This window comes from Drosophila teissieri, chromosome 3R, assembly GCF_016746235.2.
Source record: "Drosophila teissieri strain GT53w chromosome 3R, Prin_Dtei_1.1, whole genome shotgun sequence".
Taxonomy (NCBI): domain Eukaryota; kingdom Metazoa; phylum Arthropoda; class Insecta; order Diptera; family Drosophilidae; genus Drosophila; species Drosophila teissieri.
Window position 1 is genome coordinate 12,484,189 of NC_053032.1, and position 14,699 is coordinate 12,498,887.

At 42.8% G+C, this 14,699-nt stretch overlaps 1 protein-coding gene across 2 annotated transcripts in view; it reads left to right on the plus strand.

Annotated features, from left to right (window-relative positions):
* Positions 1 to 895: 895 nt before the first annotated feature.
* LOC122620307 overlaps positions 896 to 14,699 on the plus strand; it is a 74,105-nt gene continuing 60,301 nt past the window's right edge. The window contains exons 1-2 of one of the 2 annotated variants that reach the window (XM_043797702.1): positions 896 to 1,313; positions 11,088 to 11,143. In XM_043797702.1, coding sequence (XP_043653637.1) covers positions 1,273 to 1,313; positions 11,088 to 11,143 — 97 coding nt within the window. In that variant the 5' untranslated portion in view covers positions 896 to 1,272. Of the gene's footprint in view, positions 1,314 to 4,737; positions 4,887 to 11,087; positions 11,144 to 14,699 lie in introns of those variants that run through there. The other variant, XR_006326122.1, reaches the window with a different exon arrangement.

A 14,699-nucleotide genomic window follows, 5' to 3' on the forward strand; every position in this document is an offset into this window, starting at 1 on the left:
GTGAGCGTGGCCAAAAGTCTAGGAGACTTGGGCAAGGGAATTGTGGGGAGGATGTCGGATTCCTGAACAAATGGTATTTTATTTATTTTTATTGGCAAATGTCAACGAGGCGTCGCTCCTTTTGTTCGTCCGCGATGGAAATCTCATTGGACACTTTTGATTCCGGCAAGGGTCCTCGTCTCTCGGTTTATGGCCATCCCGGAGAAATAGTTTTGCTAATGTGTTTTCGTCTTCCCATTAAAACCAAATGCTGATTTATTTTAAATTGGTTTCGATTTAAGTTTAAAGCTTAAATTGAAAACAAAATTAAATGTCTCTTGGGTTGGGTACATCCTATTAAAAACCAGAATACCGACTAAATGGAGACAGACCGCGTTAATTAAAATGTTTTTATTTTGAAGTATGTACCACCTCATATTAGACAATGATGAATGCTAATACAGTTAGTTTCTTATTGAAGACATCTCGTAAAACAGCCCGAATGTACTCATTCCAATGTATTATGCTGGTTTTCGAAATACAGTTTAAAATCATAACTTATATTTTTCTATGCAATCTAATAATTAAAACAAATAAGACGGCCGTCAACTACGAAAAGGGATCTTATGGTTTTATTGGTGCTGTTAGATATTAGAACGTCTATCTACTTATGCACAAGACGCATATTTTAATTAGCGCCCTATTATACAACTGCCTTTTACTGTTATTTTTGGAGTATAAATTATCGATAGTGATAAATTAAATTGCTTTCTATAATTAAATAAAACCAACATTATACATTTTTTTCAGGCCCGAAAATCGCCAACAAAATGCCGTCGGCTGATCGAAAATGTCGGCAGTTCGGATTCCCGGCGAAGAGGCAGTGGATTCCATGGAGCCCCATGATGGCCGAGCTGGAAATGAAGAAGAAGAGGCGAAGCAGAGGAATGCCATTGGAATCTGCGACGCCAGCAGCGCTGCCTCCGATTTTCAATGGTTGCCTAGCGACAGCAACAGCAACAGCGACTGCGAGTGCGGCAGCCATCATGGATGTGAAAGGGAGCGTGCTCTTCGCCTCTCTCGCTCGTGCCAACGGCCGTGCGGTATCGGTATTCCACAGCGGCCATGCTGCTCTGCTCGCCACTCACCTGCGACGTCGGCTGTTGTGAAGTTCTTGCGACGTGAGCGAGCGAAACTCGGGGCCCCGAAAAACCAGAGGCCGAAAAAACAGGATTGTGAGGGGCGGAGGAATTTCGAGGGAGTTTCTGCGACGGCGTCGTCGCCCAGACAAAAATGCAGAAGCGAAGGCCGACGGACGAAGGAAGTTGCCCAGGGTAAGTAACGGTATTTAGGGGTGGTTAGAGCGAGAGGGGTGTACTAAGGCTTCAAAAAGGATGCGCAGCACTCCTCGGGCCTAGCCAGCACACAAACCAAAAGGTGAAGGTCGCCGCTAGAGTTAGAAACCAGTTGGCTTAATTGGAGAAACATTTAAAAAAATTAGAAATTGTATTTTAAAAATTAAAAACGGATTTAAAAAAATCGATGGCTTAGGCGAAACCATGTTTTTAGACTCGTTTTAACTTGTCCACAGTTTTGTATATTTTCCTAAAAATATTTTCGAACATCAACTGAATTCCAAAACATACAAAACCTAACCGCTCTCTTGCTTACCAATACAGTCAAGCAGTCGCTCTCTTCCAATTGGATTTTGCGGTGGTGTGCGTGCGGCTCTCTTATCAAGTCTCTCTTAAATTGTCTATGTGTTGGTGAGCGGCGCTCTTAGCCAAGACTCTTTCCAATGCTCTTTGCTTTTTTTTACTACTGCACCTGTTCACGTGTCGCTCTTTGAGACATTCTCCTTTGCTCTCTTTGTTTCTCTCTTTGTGGCGCGCTGATGGGCTCCAATGTTTTTGGTTGCTTTGTGTCTCCCCTCTTCTTCCCCGTGACAGCTGCCATTTGCTTATTGGACGCTGCACTTTCCGCTCTCTGCCTCTTTCCACGCCACACAGCTTGAAATCTTGTTAGAATTTAATAGAATCTCAAAAGTCCTGCGCAAGTTTCGCTGCTTTGGGGAAATGCAATTTTCTTTTTTACGATTTGTGCTGCTTTGCCAGCTTCTGCCACTCGTCCTGTTCTTTTTTCGCTTTTTTTGGGCTTGCATTCATTTTTTGAGGGGATTGTGTGGGCGAAATATAATAAGTTTTTCGCTCACTTGGCAACAAAGTTGAATGCATTGTGGGTGGCGAAATATCAAACAATGGCACAGCTCTGCTTTTTGCTGATAAGAATGATTGGGGCAATCGCACGGCTCAACAACAATGTTGAACAAAGTCTGCGCCAATGGGTTCCCTTCCCAATTGGAAGTGCGTCCTTGGGGTTTGTGTCTTCACTGCAATTGGATTTCATTCAAGATCACCTTAATCTGAAGACATTTCGATCTCATTGAATTATACATACATAGGTGACTTTATAACAAGAATTTCCAGGGGCAAGGGCGATTGAAAGGAGCATTCAATCGAGGGCAGCAATTTGAGATAAGGTGCGGTTAATTATCATTTCCATTCCCGATTGCCGTTCCATTCGTCACAGTTTCGCGCCTTCACCCACATAAACAAATCAATCCGATCGGAAAATACACCCATATAGTAACACCAGCATGTGGAATCGTTTAAATATATCGCATTGTTTGTTGTTGAAACAATGCTCCTACACATTGAAGCCGAACACAAACATTTATTTTCGTTTTTTATACTTTTATTTTGTTTACTTCGCACATTTGAATAGAGCGAACACCGATGGCTGAGGTCAAATTTATGCACAACCTTCACGAGTAGGAGAAATTACTTTTCACTTGTTGTGTTATCTAAATCATCAAATCACAGTTTTTAATGCTCAGTCGAGGTGCCACTATATAAGTTATTTGGCTGCAGAGATAAAAGCATTAGCCAGCAAAACTGTAGTTAAACAGGGATTAAAGTCACATTACTAACTTTTATTTGCAGAGACATAAATTAAGGTAAATTATTAATTAATAAATATATTTCAGCATTTGTTTATCGGAAATTTTAATACGCTACTTAATGTTTATGCGTTCAAATCGGTACATACTTAAAAAATCAAGTGGTTTCCTTTTGGCAAACTGGTTTCTTTTTAGCCCTGAGTAAACTTATACAAACATTCAGTTATGCCACTACTTGGCAACAGCAATAATGCATAAGTCCAGAAGCAGAGGCAAATTAAGTAGGTGCAAAAGGCGATGAATAAACAGGGGGCAGTAAAGTCTTAAGACCGAAATCAATCTGTAAATTGGCGCAAATAACTCGGGCAGGGACATAAATCAAGGGGCATTATGGCAAAGGACGCCGGAGATGAAGCCACTTGACGGGATTCCCGGATTGACGGCTGAATCGAGGGATCTTGGGAGGACGACGACGAGCGCGAGGACGAGGACGGGGACGAGGACGAGCAACGGACGTCATAATCGTTTCAGTGACAAAGCATAAAATTTGAGTTTTACGATTTAACTGGGCCATAAAGCAACCAATTAGTGTCAGTGGCAAAGACACGGCTCGCCGGAGGGGCGGTCGAATCGTTTCGGAGGCGTGGCAGTGCGTGTGGATTGAATACTTGCCTACGGTTATGAGTGTGAAATGCGTTTAATTGCTTTATGATAATTCTGACAGCTCATTAAAAGAAAAGTCCACAAAGCCCAGAAGCTTTACCGTTCTCCGGCTTCTGTATTTCCTTATTCACCAACGGGCGGGCATGGGCTTATATTGCGTTTTCCGTTCAAGTGACTTTTTAAGGAGCTGCCTAAAATACGACTTCCCACTGCCCGCAGAGCTGGAATCTCAATCTTAACCGGGCCCACGGTAGGGAGTCATAAAAATGACGACAATTTCGTTTTATTTTTTATGACAAAGCGTCGCCTGCGGTCCCAACTCCTCCACTTCCCCTCCCCCTCCCCCTCCCCCCAACAGGTGTGTTGTCCTCCGATTCGCATGTGTGTGTTGGCTGGTTGTGCAGGTGAATAATTTTTATTGCCGTAAATCACTGTGTCAATTGTGGTTGTAATGGTCGCCCAATGGATGTACACGAAAATGGAGACATCGACGAGGATTTACGACCTGAAAGGGAACTGAGGGAGATAGAGCATTCAAATCATGTAGATTTTGTATTTATTTATTTAAAATTAAAGGTGCACTTAATGAGTATATTAGGGAATCTGCAAATGTGGCAGGGAATTAAAAATATTTAAAGATCCTCCTACAATTTTTGGATAGATATATTTAATATTTATTATAAATTAATCAGCTTAGAGAGTTTAAATTTCCAGGACATTAAAGAATTTATATGCAATATATATTAATTTTAAAGGACTTATACGATTCAACAATTCACTTTAGTAAAGAATGAGCAAGCCAATCACTCAATATTATTTGTAAATTAATAATTATAGATTTTCTGACTGTGCTCAGTTCCAATCGGAACCAATTAATTTCGAGTTGCAGACGAAACAAGGCCGGAATAAATTCCTTATCTCAATTAAGAACACTCTGTGGCCAATGCATTTGCGCCCAGCGGTTATCGGGTCGATTTCCATGTCCCAGATAAATTGCCTGGTAATTATGATTTATGGCCCCTGATTGTTCGGGCCAATTCAAACGCGGCCTGGCCAATCGATTGCCCGTTGGCCGGGCCAAGATGCAGCTGTCCAGCTTCAGCGAACAGAAGTAGTGTTTATTTGAAAGCCAATCTCCACTCGAAGTGCGCGGTGCCGGCTTTTAACTCCCTGAAGTAGTCTGCGACTGCGGAACCCGCTCCTTGAATAAGTAAAATGGCCAGCAGCCAGGAAATTTGAAAACAAACAAGAGGCACAGGCATGGCCACAACAAGTACGCCCCAAGGTGAGTGAGTAAACAAAAATGAAGAATGTTCGCTGATTGACATTATCCGGTGCGCATGCAATGCCGGGAATGGTAATTGGTAATTGGTAATCGGGGTAGGGGACTGTGATTGGGGATGGGAAAGGGAACGGGTGGATGCATTTCCATTCCAGACCCAGGCCCAATCCCATTTAGCATTTCCGCTGCGGCCATATTTCAATCGAACTGTCGTGGAGCTGCTGCGCCGAGAATATCTGATTAACATGGACATCCCGCGGCGAGAGATACCGGGTTTATTAAGACATAAATTAAGCAAAAATGCTTCTGTAGTTTTTGATGGATTGCTCCTGCTGTCGCTTTTGAGCTCTGGCTAAAATAAACTAAACTATTCGTGCTGCCCCAGCAGTTTTCCATTCCGATTCCGTCTAAAATGACAGCAGAGGAGAAAAAATGATTTAATTTACCTAAAAGCTTTGGCAGCTGCTCCCGTCTCCCCATTTCTTCTTGGTTGCTTGGTTTTTTTCGGTGCATTCCTTGCTCCATTCTGTTTTGACAAAATGAAATATTTAAACGGCGAGGAAAAAACGAAAAAATTCGAGGCTAGGAGACTTCAAATACTTGCCGCTGCCTGTGTGCGTGTGTATCTGTATCTGTGCCTGCGTGCGTGAGTATCTCTGAAATGTTTAAAAGCGCTTTAGCTTTAGTTTTCGTTTCTGGTTCTGGCATTCTGCCTGCAGCTCTTTGTTGTTGGCCCCTCTATTTTATATTCTTTGATTTCTTCCTCTTCCAATGTCTTTCCTTCGCAGCAATGGAAATTACACTTTGGAAAACAAAAAAGTTCAAAGTGAATATATCACTATAGTAACAGTCGTAATATTTTGTTATAAATCAGCAATAGATTTATTATAAACTGCGACATCTAATTACATCTATACATTCATATTGAATGTATGATTGTACTTTAAAAGGACTTTCTTTCCGTGTAGATATCATCATCAGTGTTCGACCATTGCGATTTCTTGTTGTTTTTCTTACTTTCCTTTTACCATTTCTTGGCAGCCCCACTTTTCCCCCCGATACACCTTCGCTGCCATGCTCAAGTCGTATCCTACTCGCTCCCATCGCATTTTCGTTTCGCATCATAATTTTCCGTTCAGCGACAACAAAAGGGAAACGACATTGAAAATCACGTTCGTCGCAAGTGGAGAAAGGAGCTGCGAATTCCTTGGGATGGGCTCGAGTAGCATACCTCCTCTCTCGGCCAACTCCACTCAACCGGCCGGTACGCCCACATAGTTCGTGTTTCGTACTTAGCTGGGAGCCAACCTGCTCCTTAGATATATATAAATTGGTCTCCAAGGCCCCACTTCAACTGGGGACTTTTCAAATGTGCTGTAAGCAAAGCACGCGCCGATAAACCAAGGAAAGCGAGGGGCAGACTTCAGATTTCCGTTACGTGTTCTTGGCCATTTGCAGAGCTCCCAAGCTGCCAAGCTCACCTTTTCCATTTATCGGCCATTAAATTAATGCTGCAACTAATGCTGATCTGCCCAGCGTAAATCGGTTAGGTTTACGGTTAAGAACCTCTTCGGTCTATTTAACTTGCTTTACAATTTTACAGAGTGACTCTGGCGATTACAAAATTAAAAGAAATGAAATGTTATAAGATGTTGCTACCTAATGAGAATTCGCGTTGCCATTATCTAATAATTCTTAGTTTAGCCAAGCACTTTAATCAGTTCCATAATTGTTTGACCATTGAGTGAATTTTCTTTTCTTTATATGCAAGTCGAAACCAATCCAGTAGTTGCACTTTACGAATCTTATCTGTCTATTCCCAAGCAATAACACAATGGTAAATAAAGCTGTCTATGATAAAGACACCCATAAGATGACCAAATGGACTTTTATGACGTCGTGTTATTTGAACAAATTGTGGCGTGTCAGGGTGAAGAAAACAACAAATTATAAGTAAGAACATATACTAAAATCAGTGACCCCAACATAAAATTAAAGCAACCAAATACGTTTTTTGTATTGATAAGACTAACACTGCTGACTATACTGATACTAAATCACTGATCAATAATGTGAGTACCCATCTTAACGCACACCCCAGTAATTGAAACGATAAGAAAAATATTTTTCTCTGGCAGCGAGCAAAACATTTTCCCTCGCATGGAGTTTATTTAGTTTTGAAAGTATTTGCATTAGTTTAATCCAGCTGAGCAGCGAGCAAAAGCTCAGTGGAGGGAAAATTATGAGGGACTGATTGGCTGGCAGACGTCGCCTGAGGAAAGTTGACATTTTTCTTAGCTGCTTCTTATCGGGAGTATAAAAGCAAGTGATCCAGCAACCGGGAAATCCACGAGCTGCACTTCGCCCTCCCCAATACACCAACTCCAGCTAAGAAATTGCCTTGCCATAACCCCAAAGATGATGGAGTCGATGACTGGGTCGCCATGATGTGAGGTGGCCACCGCGTTGCATTCAACTCCTTTCAGACAGCCAGAGAAACCCACACTCAGATACAGATACAGATACTCGCGGGCAGACACAGATAGGTTCTAAAATTCAAAGGCCACATGTGCACATCGCTGCCATTGCCATATGGTGCGGATTCTAGGGAGAACTTTCGGTGTGGCGTCATGTACGAGAATTTTCCTCGGCGGTGGAAAAGCGAGCGATTTCCCATGGGTCGTGGCCACGCGAAATCCCGCACATGCGCACAGTGGGCACTTTACAGTGGGCAAATGGGTGGTTGGAATGTGAACTGCTGCAGGTCGAGCGGGGGAAACGGAACTGGTTTTGGCTTCAGGCCACACGCGACGCTTGATAAAGGCTGAATTAGCAATCCACTAAACTAGGATGTTTGGCAATTTGCGAAATGACTCTCTAAAGAGGGGGACTACTTGTCATTTGTATCAAATGTTCCGCCAAACGAATCAAAATCCCCATTAGCAAAAAAATTTAAAGAATATTTTAAATGTAACTAACTGATGGAAAATAATGTATATAATGGGGAACCTAAATAAACATATAAGGGTATTTTCATTATTTTGTTTAGAAAAGCATTTCTCTCTGTGTAAAACTGATTGATAAAGATACGATCACATTTTAGATATAATTATTAGATCGTCTTAATTATTATGTCAGCCGTAAAAAGAAAGGCGAAAAACGTGAATTGAAAAATATTCGCAAATAAAAATGGCTGCCAGTAGTTGCAGTTTGTAGATGCAGTGCGACTACTGTGCAACTCACTTTACTCAGAGAAATTAGTTTAACGAGTATTTAAGCCGCCGTCATTTTAATTAATTAAGAAACTAATGCTCCGGCGAATATGTTACTGCTGCGTGCAAGGAAGTCACTCGTTTTCCAGTAATAAGACGAATAAAATATATAAACTTACTGCCGAAACCCGTTCCTTCCCTCCGGCGATAGGGAATTATTTAGCCAAAGCCGAGCCGCTTACCGTAAATTGCAATTTATGCCCTGTGGCAGGCCAAGTTGCATCAGTTAACCAGTTTGACGAGTCGGAGGAGGAGAGGCAGCCCCGAAACGGAGGCTCCATTTCGATTCGAATGAAGTAATCGCAATTGATAATTGTTCGACCTCAGCGCTGCATATCTGCATCTGTTATTTTTGGGTTCGTTGATCCATTGGAATGGCCGCCATGCGCCGCCATCAAGTGCCCGGGATTCGCATTCGGTTTCCATAATTTTTACGACTCTGGACACTCCCATCCCATCCACTCCCGAGATGGTCAACTGGGGAACTGTTAAAATGCATCGCATCGCATTGCATCGCATCCCATCGAATAGCATTGCATCGCAAGGCGGCGCGGAATCAATTGTCATAACAGACAGCCTGTTTAGAGACTCCGGGCAGCTGAGGCAGATTGCTTTACGATGGCAAATATTTGTGCTGCCTGTCGGCATGTGGCATCGAGTACACATATCCGCAGATAGGGATCACAGACCCATATGCCCATCCCAACCCGTTCGATATAGTACGTAGTAACAACAGCAGCAAAAAATAGAGAACGCTGCAAATTGCAATTTATATGGCTGCCATAAACAGGGGCTGCAGCACTTTCACTTTTCCCGGAATATTAGGGACGCTTCACATTTTGACCAAAAAACTGTCTCTGTTTTTTTTTCGGTAATTGCATTCAGAGCGTAGCACTCGCAGGTCCCAGGAGGCACCTTTGAACCCCGCAGTCGTAAAACCCCTTCCCATTCCCATTCCCTTCCGCGACTTCGACCACTGGGCGCAGCCGGAGATCGCCTCCGCCGTTCCATTTCCGCAGCAGGCGGCAGGATACTGGCGGGTTATTGATTTAACACATTTTTTGCGAGGGAATGGTGCCACAATATATACTTTTTGTTAATATATTTTTAAAAAAGGTCAAGACTAAAGAATTATAATAATTGGGTATATAGATATATGTTATTTGAACTGGGAAGAACCTAAATATAAATGGAACTTCTATGAAGTACATATTATCTATAGCCTCTGCTTTTGTTTGCCTTGTCTATCAAGCTTACACTTTAATAGCCTAAGTGGCTGCTTCGAGGGAGTTGTATATGCATTTATATTTATTAGGTCCATGACCTGATTGAAACTGCTCTTTTCCATGTTCAGACTCAGATACAGATTCCCTGGCATTTCAGATGACACCTCCCTTTAAAAGTTTTCGACTTTCTCCAAAGATTTGTTCCATCGTGACCCTTGTTACGATAACAACGAGGCTACATAAATCCCGAGTGAATTCAACAAATCAACACAAGGAGGGCGGGGAAATATACTCTGAAACATTTTTCCTTCTCCGTTTGCCGCGCGCAGCCAATCTTCTGAAAACAAAAAATATTAATGAGCCAAAGTTTCTCTTTTATGGAATTTCGATACTGACAGTCACTCGCTGGAGGGCAAAACTAAAGGGAAAACTCCATTACTTTGGCCTGGACATGTTTGTCATTTACAAGTTGCGCGGCCAATTACTTTGAGGACCTGGTGGCAGCCACTCTCCGGGAAAATGGCCACGTCTCCGGCGGCTCATTATGAAAATGAAAGCAGTTTCGCCCGCAGAAAAGGAGCCGTGTATTTCGCCAGAATTTATGCACACGAGCATATTCCATTGGGGAATTCGAGGTCGGTCGATTGCCGTCTGTTTGTCTATCAAACAAGGAAACTAAAAAGTTTTTCCCAAAAAGCACACTGAATGCCATGAGCAAAGCATAAGCAAAGCAAAAAAGAACCAAATTGATGAGAACGGGGGCAGATGGCTGATGGCAAAAACAAACAAATACCATCGACACTCGACTCGACTCGACGACTCGACTCGACAGTCCCCGGTGGGCGTAAAATGGCGAACTTGTGGGAGGGGCCGTGGCAAAGGGCGCACGACCTATATGAGCATAAAAGCATATATGTACCATGTAGCTTGTATCTTGTACCCTGCGTACTCGAAGCATCGATGTCGGCATAATCGAATGAGCGCGGGGTAATGGAGCGCACGAAGGACCCGCAACTGGACCCCGTGGAATATGAATGCATCTCGGGCATCTCCTTATGAATATCCCTCGACGGTAGTGGGTCCTGCGTGCGTGGCAAGTGGCAAGTGGTCGTCCAATCCCCGGGAAGCAACTATATATTTATTGTATTCCTGCTTTCCGCAAACACGAAAGCGCACTCTAGGATGGAGGCCGGGGGTTAATGGGTTGGGGTTCGATGGAAAGCTGGGCGGTGGGCCGAAATGAATTGAAATAAAATGATAAGCGTGAAATAATAATGAGGAGCGTGTTCCGGCATAAATCGCCACGTCCTTTTCGGCAACTGGCAACTGGCAACTGGGAAATGGGTTGGAGTATTTGGGTCCTGGCCGGCCATTTGTGTTGTGTAATCCATGTAATCGGCTGTGAAAAGTGTTTTACATATGAGTCCGCTTGCATAGGCCGGCAAATGGAGCGTGGGCGATAGGAAAACTCACACATGAGCAGGGGCGTTATTGCCATGAAGTAACCCTTTTCCTTAGCCACTTCGGATCATTCTTGAAAATATAAATAAAATCTACAACTCTTTAACTTAGTTTCAAGTGTTTAAAATTTATGTTAAATAGTCTTTTGATGCTCCGAGAATGCCTTTCATACACCTTTTCGATTAACTATTATTTTCGCAATATTAATTTATAATAAAACATATTCTTTCGTTATGCCATTTCAGATTGATTAAACATCGACCCCTGGGGCGAGGACTTAACCCGACGGCAGCTGCATCAGGTGAGTCCCCATCTTAACGTTTTTCATATATATTATATGCGTGCCAAATAAAAGTTATATTAATGGGAATTTGCATAAAACGCCATCTGCCGCCTGTAGAACTATCCAATTGAATTGGGTCGCAGGTGCAGCTTAAAAGTCAGCGAATAGTAGAAGGGCAGCCTACCCAAACAGTTGAAATTCGCCAGGCAGCTACCATTGCTGCCATTTTTATTTGCCAACATGATTTTTGCTATATTACATTCCAAAAAAAAGAAGGAGCAGCGAGCGTGTGTGCGGCATATGAAATAGTTGGGACCCGAAGTTGTACCTTTTGCCATTTATTTTCCACATCCGCATACAAATCCCCTCCTTGTTCGATATGAAAATGGCAAAAGTTGATCAAATAAATGGCGAAATTTCCATATTTCAGCGATAAGAACGGAAACGTGTAGCTCAAAGATTTCCATCAAGTCGAATCGGAATCGCAATTGGAGAAGAAAAAGGAAAAGGAACAGGCGGCCGAGTAACAAGTTGTGCGAATCTCCCAAAGGGGCGGGTGGGAGGTCCTTGGACAGGCGGTGGCTGCGTGGGCAGGTACAACAACACAACCCAACACAACAACCCTCGTCGCTTAGCTAAGTAAATGGGTTGGTCCACGAACGTGACTTGGCCGGATCCCCATCCCCATCCCCAACTCCCCCATAGCTCCCCTTCTGTGCACTCGCTTATGGGGAGCCATGCCTCCTCCATCCGCAGATATTAGCGATGGCTGCACAATGGAGAGGCATCGGTAAGGCAATCACGTCTGTCAAATCAAATATGTTTTCAAAAACACATTTCTTATACAATTTTAACTTTTCGTAGTAACTTAGTTGATGCAAAAACACTCACTCTTAAAGAGTTTAAATTTCTGAAGCTATACATTTGCCACTCAACAAAAACAAGTATTCCAAATTAAAAGTTATTAAAGCCCTTCCCATTAAAGCCCATCCAGAGATATGTCACAGTATTTCCATAAAAATATTTATTATTTGTTAAACTTTATCAAATATATTTGTTTTATAATAGTAAGTAACCGCTTTAGTTGACCGCCAACTTCTTACGTTTTCCTCCACTGTGCCATTGCCCTGAAACATTCGAGGAAGCCAGCTAAAGTCAGTCACGATTTCGAACTAATGAGGAATACACGTAATTACATGCGGTTACGCAATATCCAGAATTTGGCTTGAGGTCGAGCTCAGCTCATGGGATTGCGGAGCTGCCATTCAAGGAATCAATGCCCTGAGACAAACCCAGAAATTTAATAAACACGCAAGTGCACGGAAGTAAATTATCCCGTCAGTCAGTCAATTATGTATGTTGGCTTGCCCCGGAACGAAGCCCTCCCGTTTGCTCCACACTCACATTCTCACTTAAGACCGACCTGGACTTGGCCTGGTTGCTGGGATCGGGGATTGGGGATTGCGGATTGGGGAATGGGTATTGGGGTAGATGTCTTGAGACGCCACAGAAATACCTCGTTTATGCTCCCCAACTTTCGCCTGTGTGCGAAGTTGCTGTTCCTGCTTCATTAAACGCCTGCCACACTCGCTTCAATTGGTTGCTTTATTTGTGGCTGCAATTTGCCAGCCTTTTGTGCTTTTTAATTAAATGTTTTGCTCTTAATTTTGGCCCTACCTGCGCAGTCATCGATGCCATTGCCAAACCTAATTAAACGGTCCCCAGATCGTTTCGAAGGGGTGAACTTAGCCGACATATTGTTTACTTGAGCGAAAATGAAAATAATAAAACTTTAGTTGGAGCAGGTGGAAATAGATAAGGCGGCAATAAGACTTCAAAAGTTATAGCAGAAATAAAAATGAACTGAAGGCGAAGCCGGTGAAAGTTCCATTGCAACCAGAGTAAATTGTGTGTTATTTGGCGTAATAGTTTTAGTTTAATGGTTTTTTAAAGACCACTTTAAATTAAAGGAATTAATGCCATGAAATGAAGCTGTACATGTCACCAAGTTGTTCCCTATATCGTATGTAAAATAGAATATTATTGTATTTTTGCTTCTGGACAAATGTAGTTTAAACGTAATCGAACACAACTGCAGGCACATTTTGTAGACGAGGGTTGGTAGAACAGCAATTTGGCTAGCCATGTCTGAAAGGCTCTAAATAAATAATGAAATAACGTCTGCAGCAGACAAATTCACGTAAGTGGCTCTGGTTCTTCTCGAGCTGGGGAATATGTATAGATGTTCATTTGAAATTTTAATCAGCGCTTCATGCTACAAGCTCCAATTGCGCGGCCAAATTGAATTAATTTGACTAATTTCCCAGATACATTTGCATGGAACAAGCTTCTCCACGGCCTTTTGGCTCTGCGGACCGCCTTGATTACATTAGAGATGCGGAATTAGAAAGGCCTAGTGAGCTCACGGAGACAGTCCGTCGGGATGACGGGAAGGGTTGCCAAATGAATGGCCACTTGGGCGCAGGACCACTTGGGCACTGGCTTCATTAAGTGCCAGAAGGTGCTGCCAATTTGGAGCTGCCAAACCACCTTCACCTGTTTTGGTGCTTTCCGGATGGGGGATTAGATAAAGAGCTGCGCCCCAAGTGAAATGTTTATGCCGTGGGGAGCAGAGAATGAAAAATATGAAATGTGCTATCTGCCACTGAAACAACAAGTATGCAGTGCTTTCATCAACCATTTTTGTTGAAATATCATCGAAGTTGTTGAACATAGTTTTACTTGAACGGACCAGCAATATTACGTTAGAAAGTGGTCAGTGGCCAAAGGACTGAATTAAAAACAAAATAGTCTCACTATAAAAAGCTGTTTTTTCGAGTGCATTTGTTTTCCTTGTTTCCCCTTTTTGAAATTCCGAAATTTCTGAGGGAAATTCTTTTCTGCTTTCGCCTTTGATTTATTTGCGTCAGAATTCCGAAGGCCGCGGCTAATTAAACAACCGAAGCCCAGCAGCACCTACATCTACAGGGGATCAGCATCAACAAAAGTCGAATCAGCTTCGAATCGTAAACAAACTTTTGCCGGCTCGCCCGCTGGAAGTGGGTGGTGGGTGGTGGGTGGGTGAGGGCAGCTATAAACAGCTGCACACCGAACGGGTTCAAGTTGACTGAAGAAGCTATTTCAAAACATGCACTGGGAGAAATGGCTGCCAACTCATCTATACTCGTATGTTTCTTTTCTTAGGTTTTCCTTTTATAAAGTTAACTGATGATGGAAAGTATTACTTGTTGGACCATTATGTTATTTTCTTACGAATGAACTGATTTGATCGACAACACACAGCATTGAGAGTTCTAAAAACTTAACAAAATATGTATATATAAATTTTAATTTGAGAACTTTATAACAAATTATCTGTAGAAAGTCGTTGTTTTTCCAAGTGGATTGAAATTCCATTCGGTGCCAGCCTAGCCCTTCTGAAGTCGAATCGAAAACTCACGTAGCAGCCACAGTGGCACAAGCAAAGTAGCAACCACTATGGCAGCGTGCCTCTGTCTCCCTTCCTCCGACCTTGTGCGCATGCTGCATCCCCGTCGCACTCATGCCCACACAC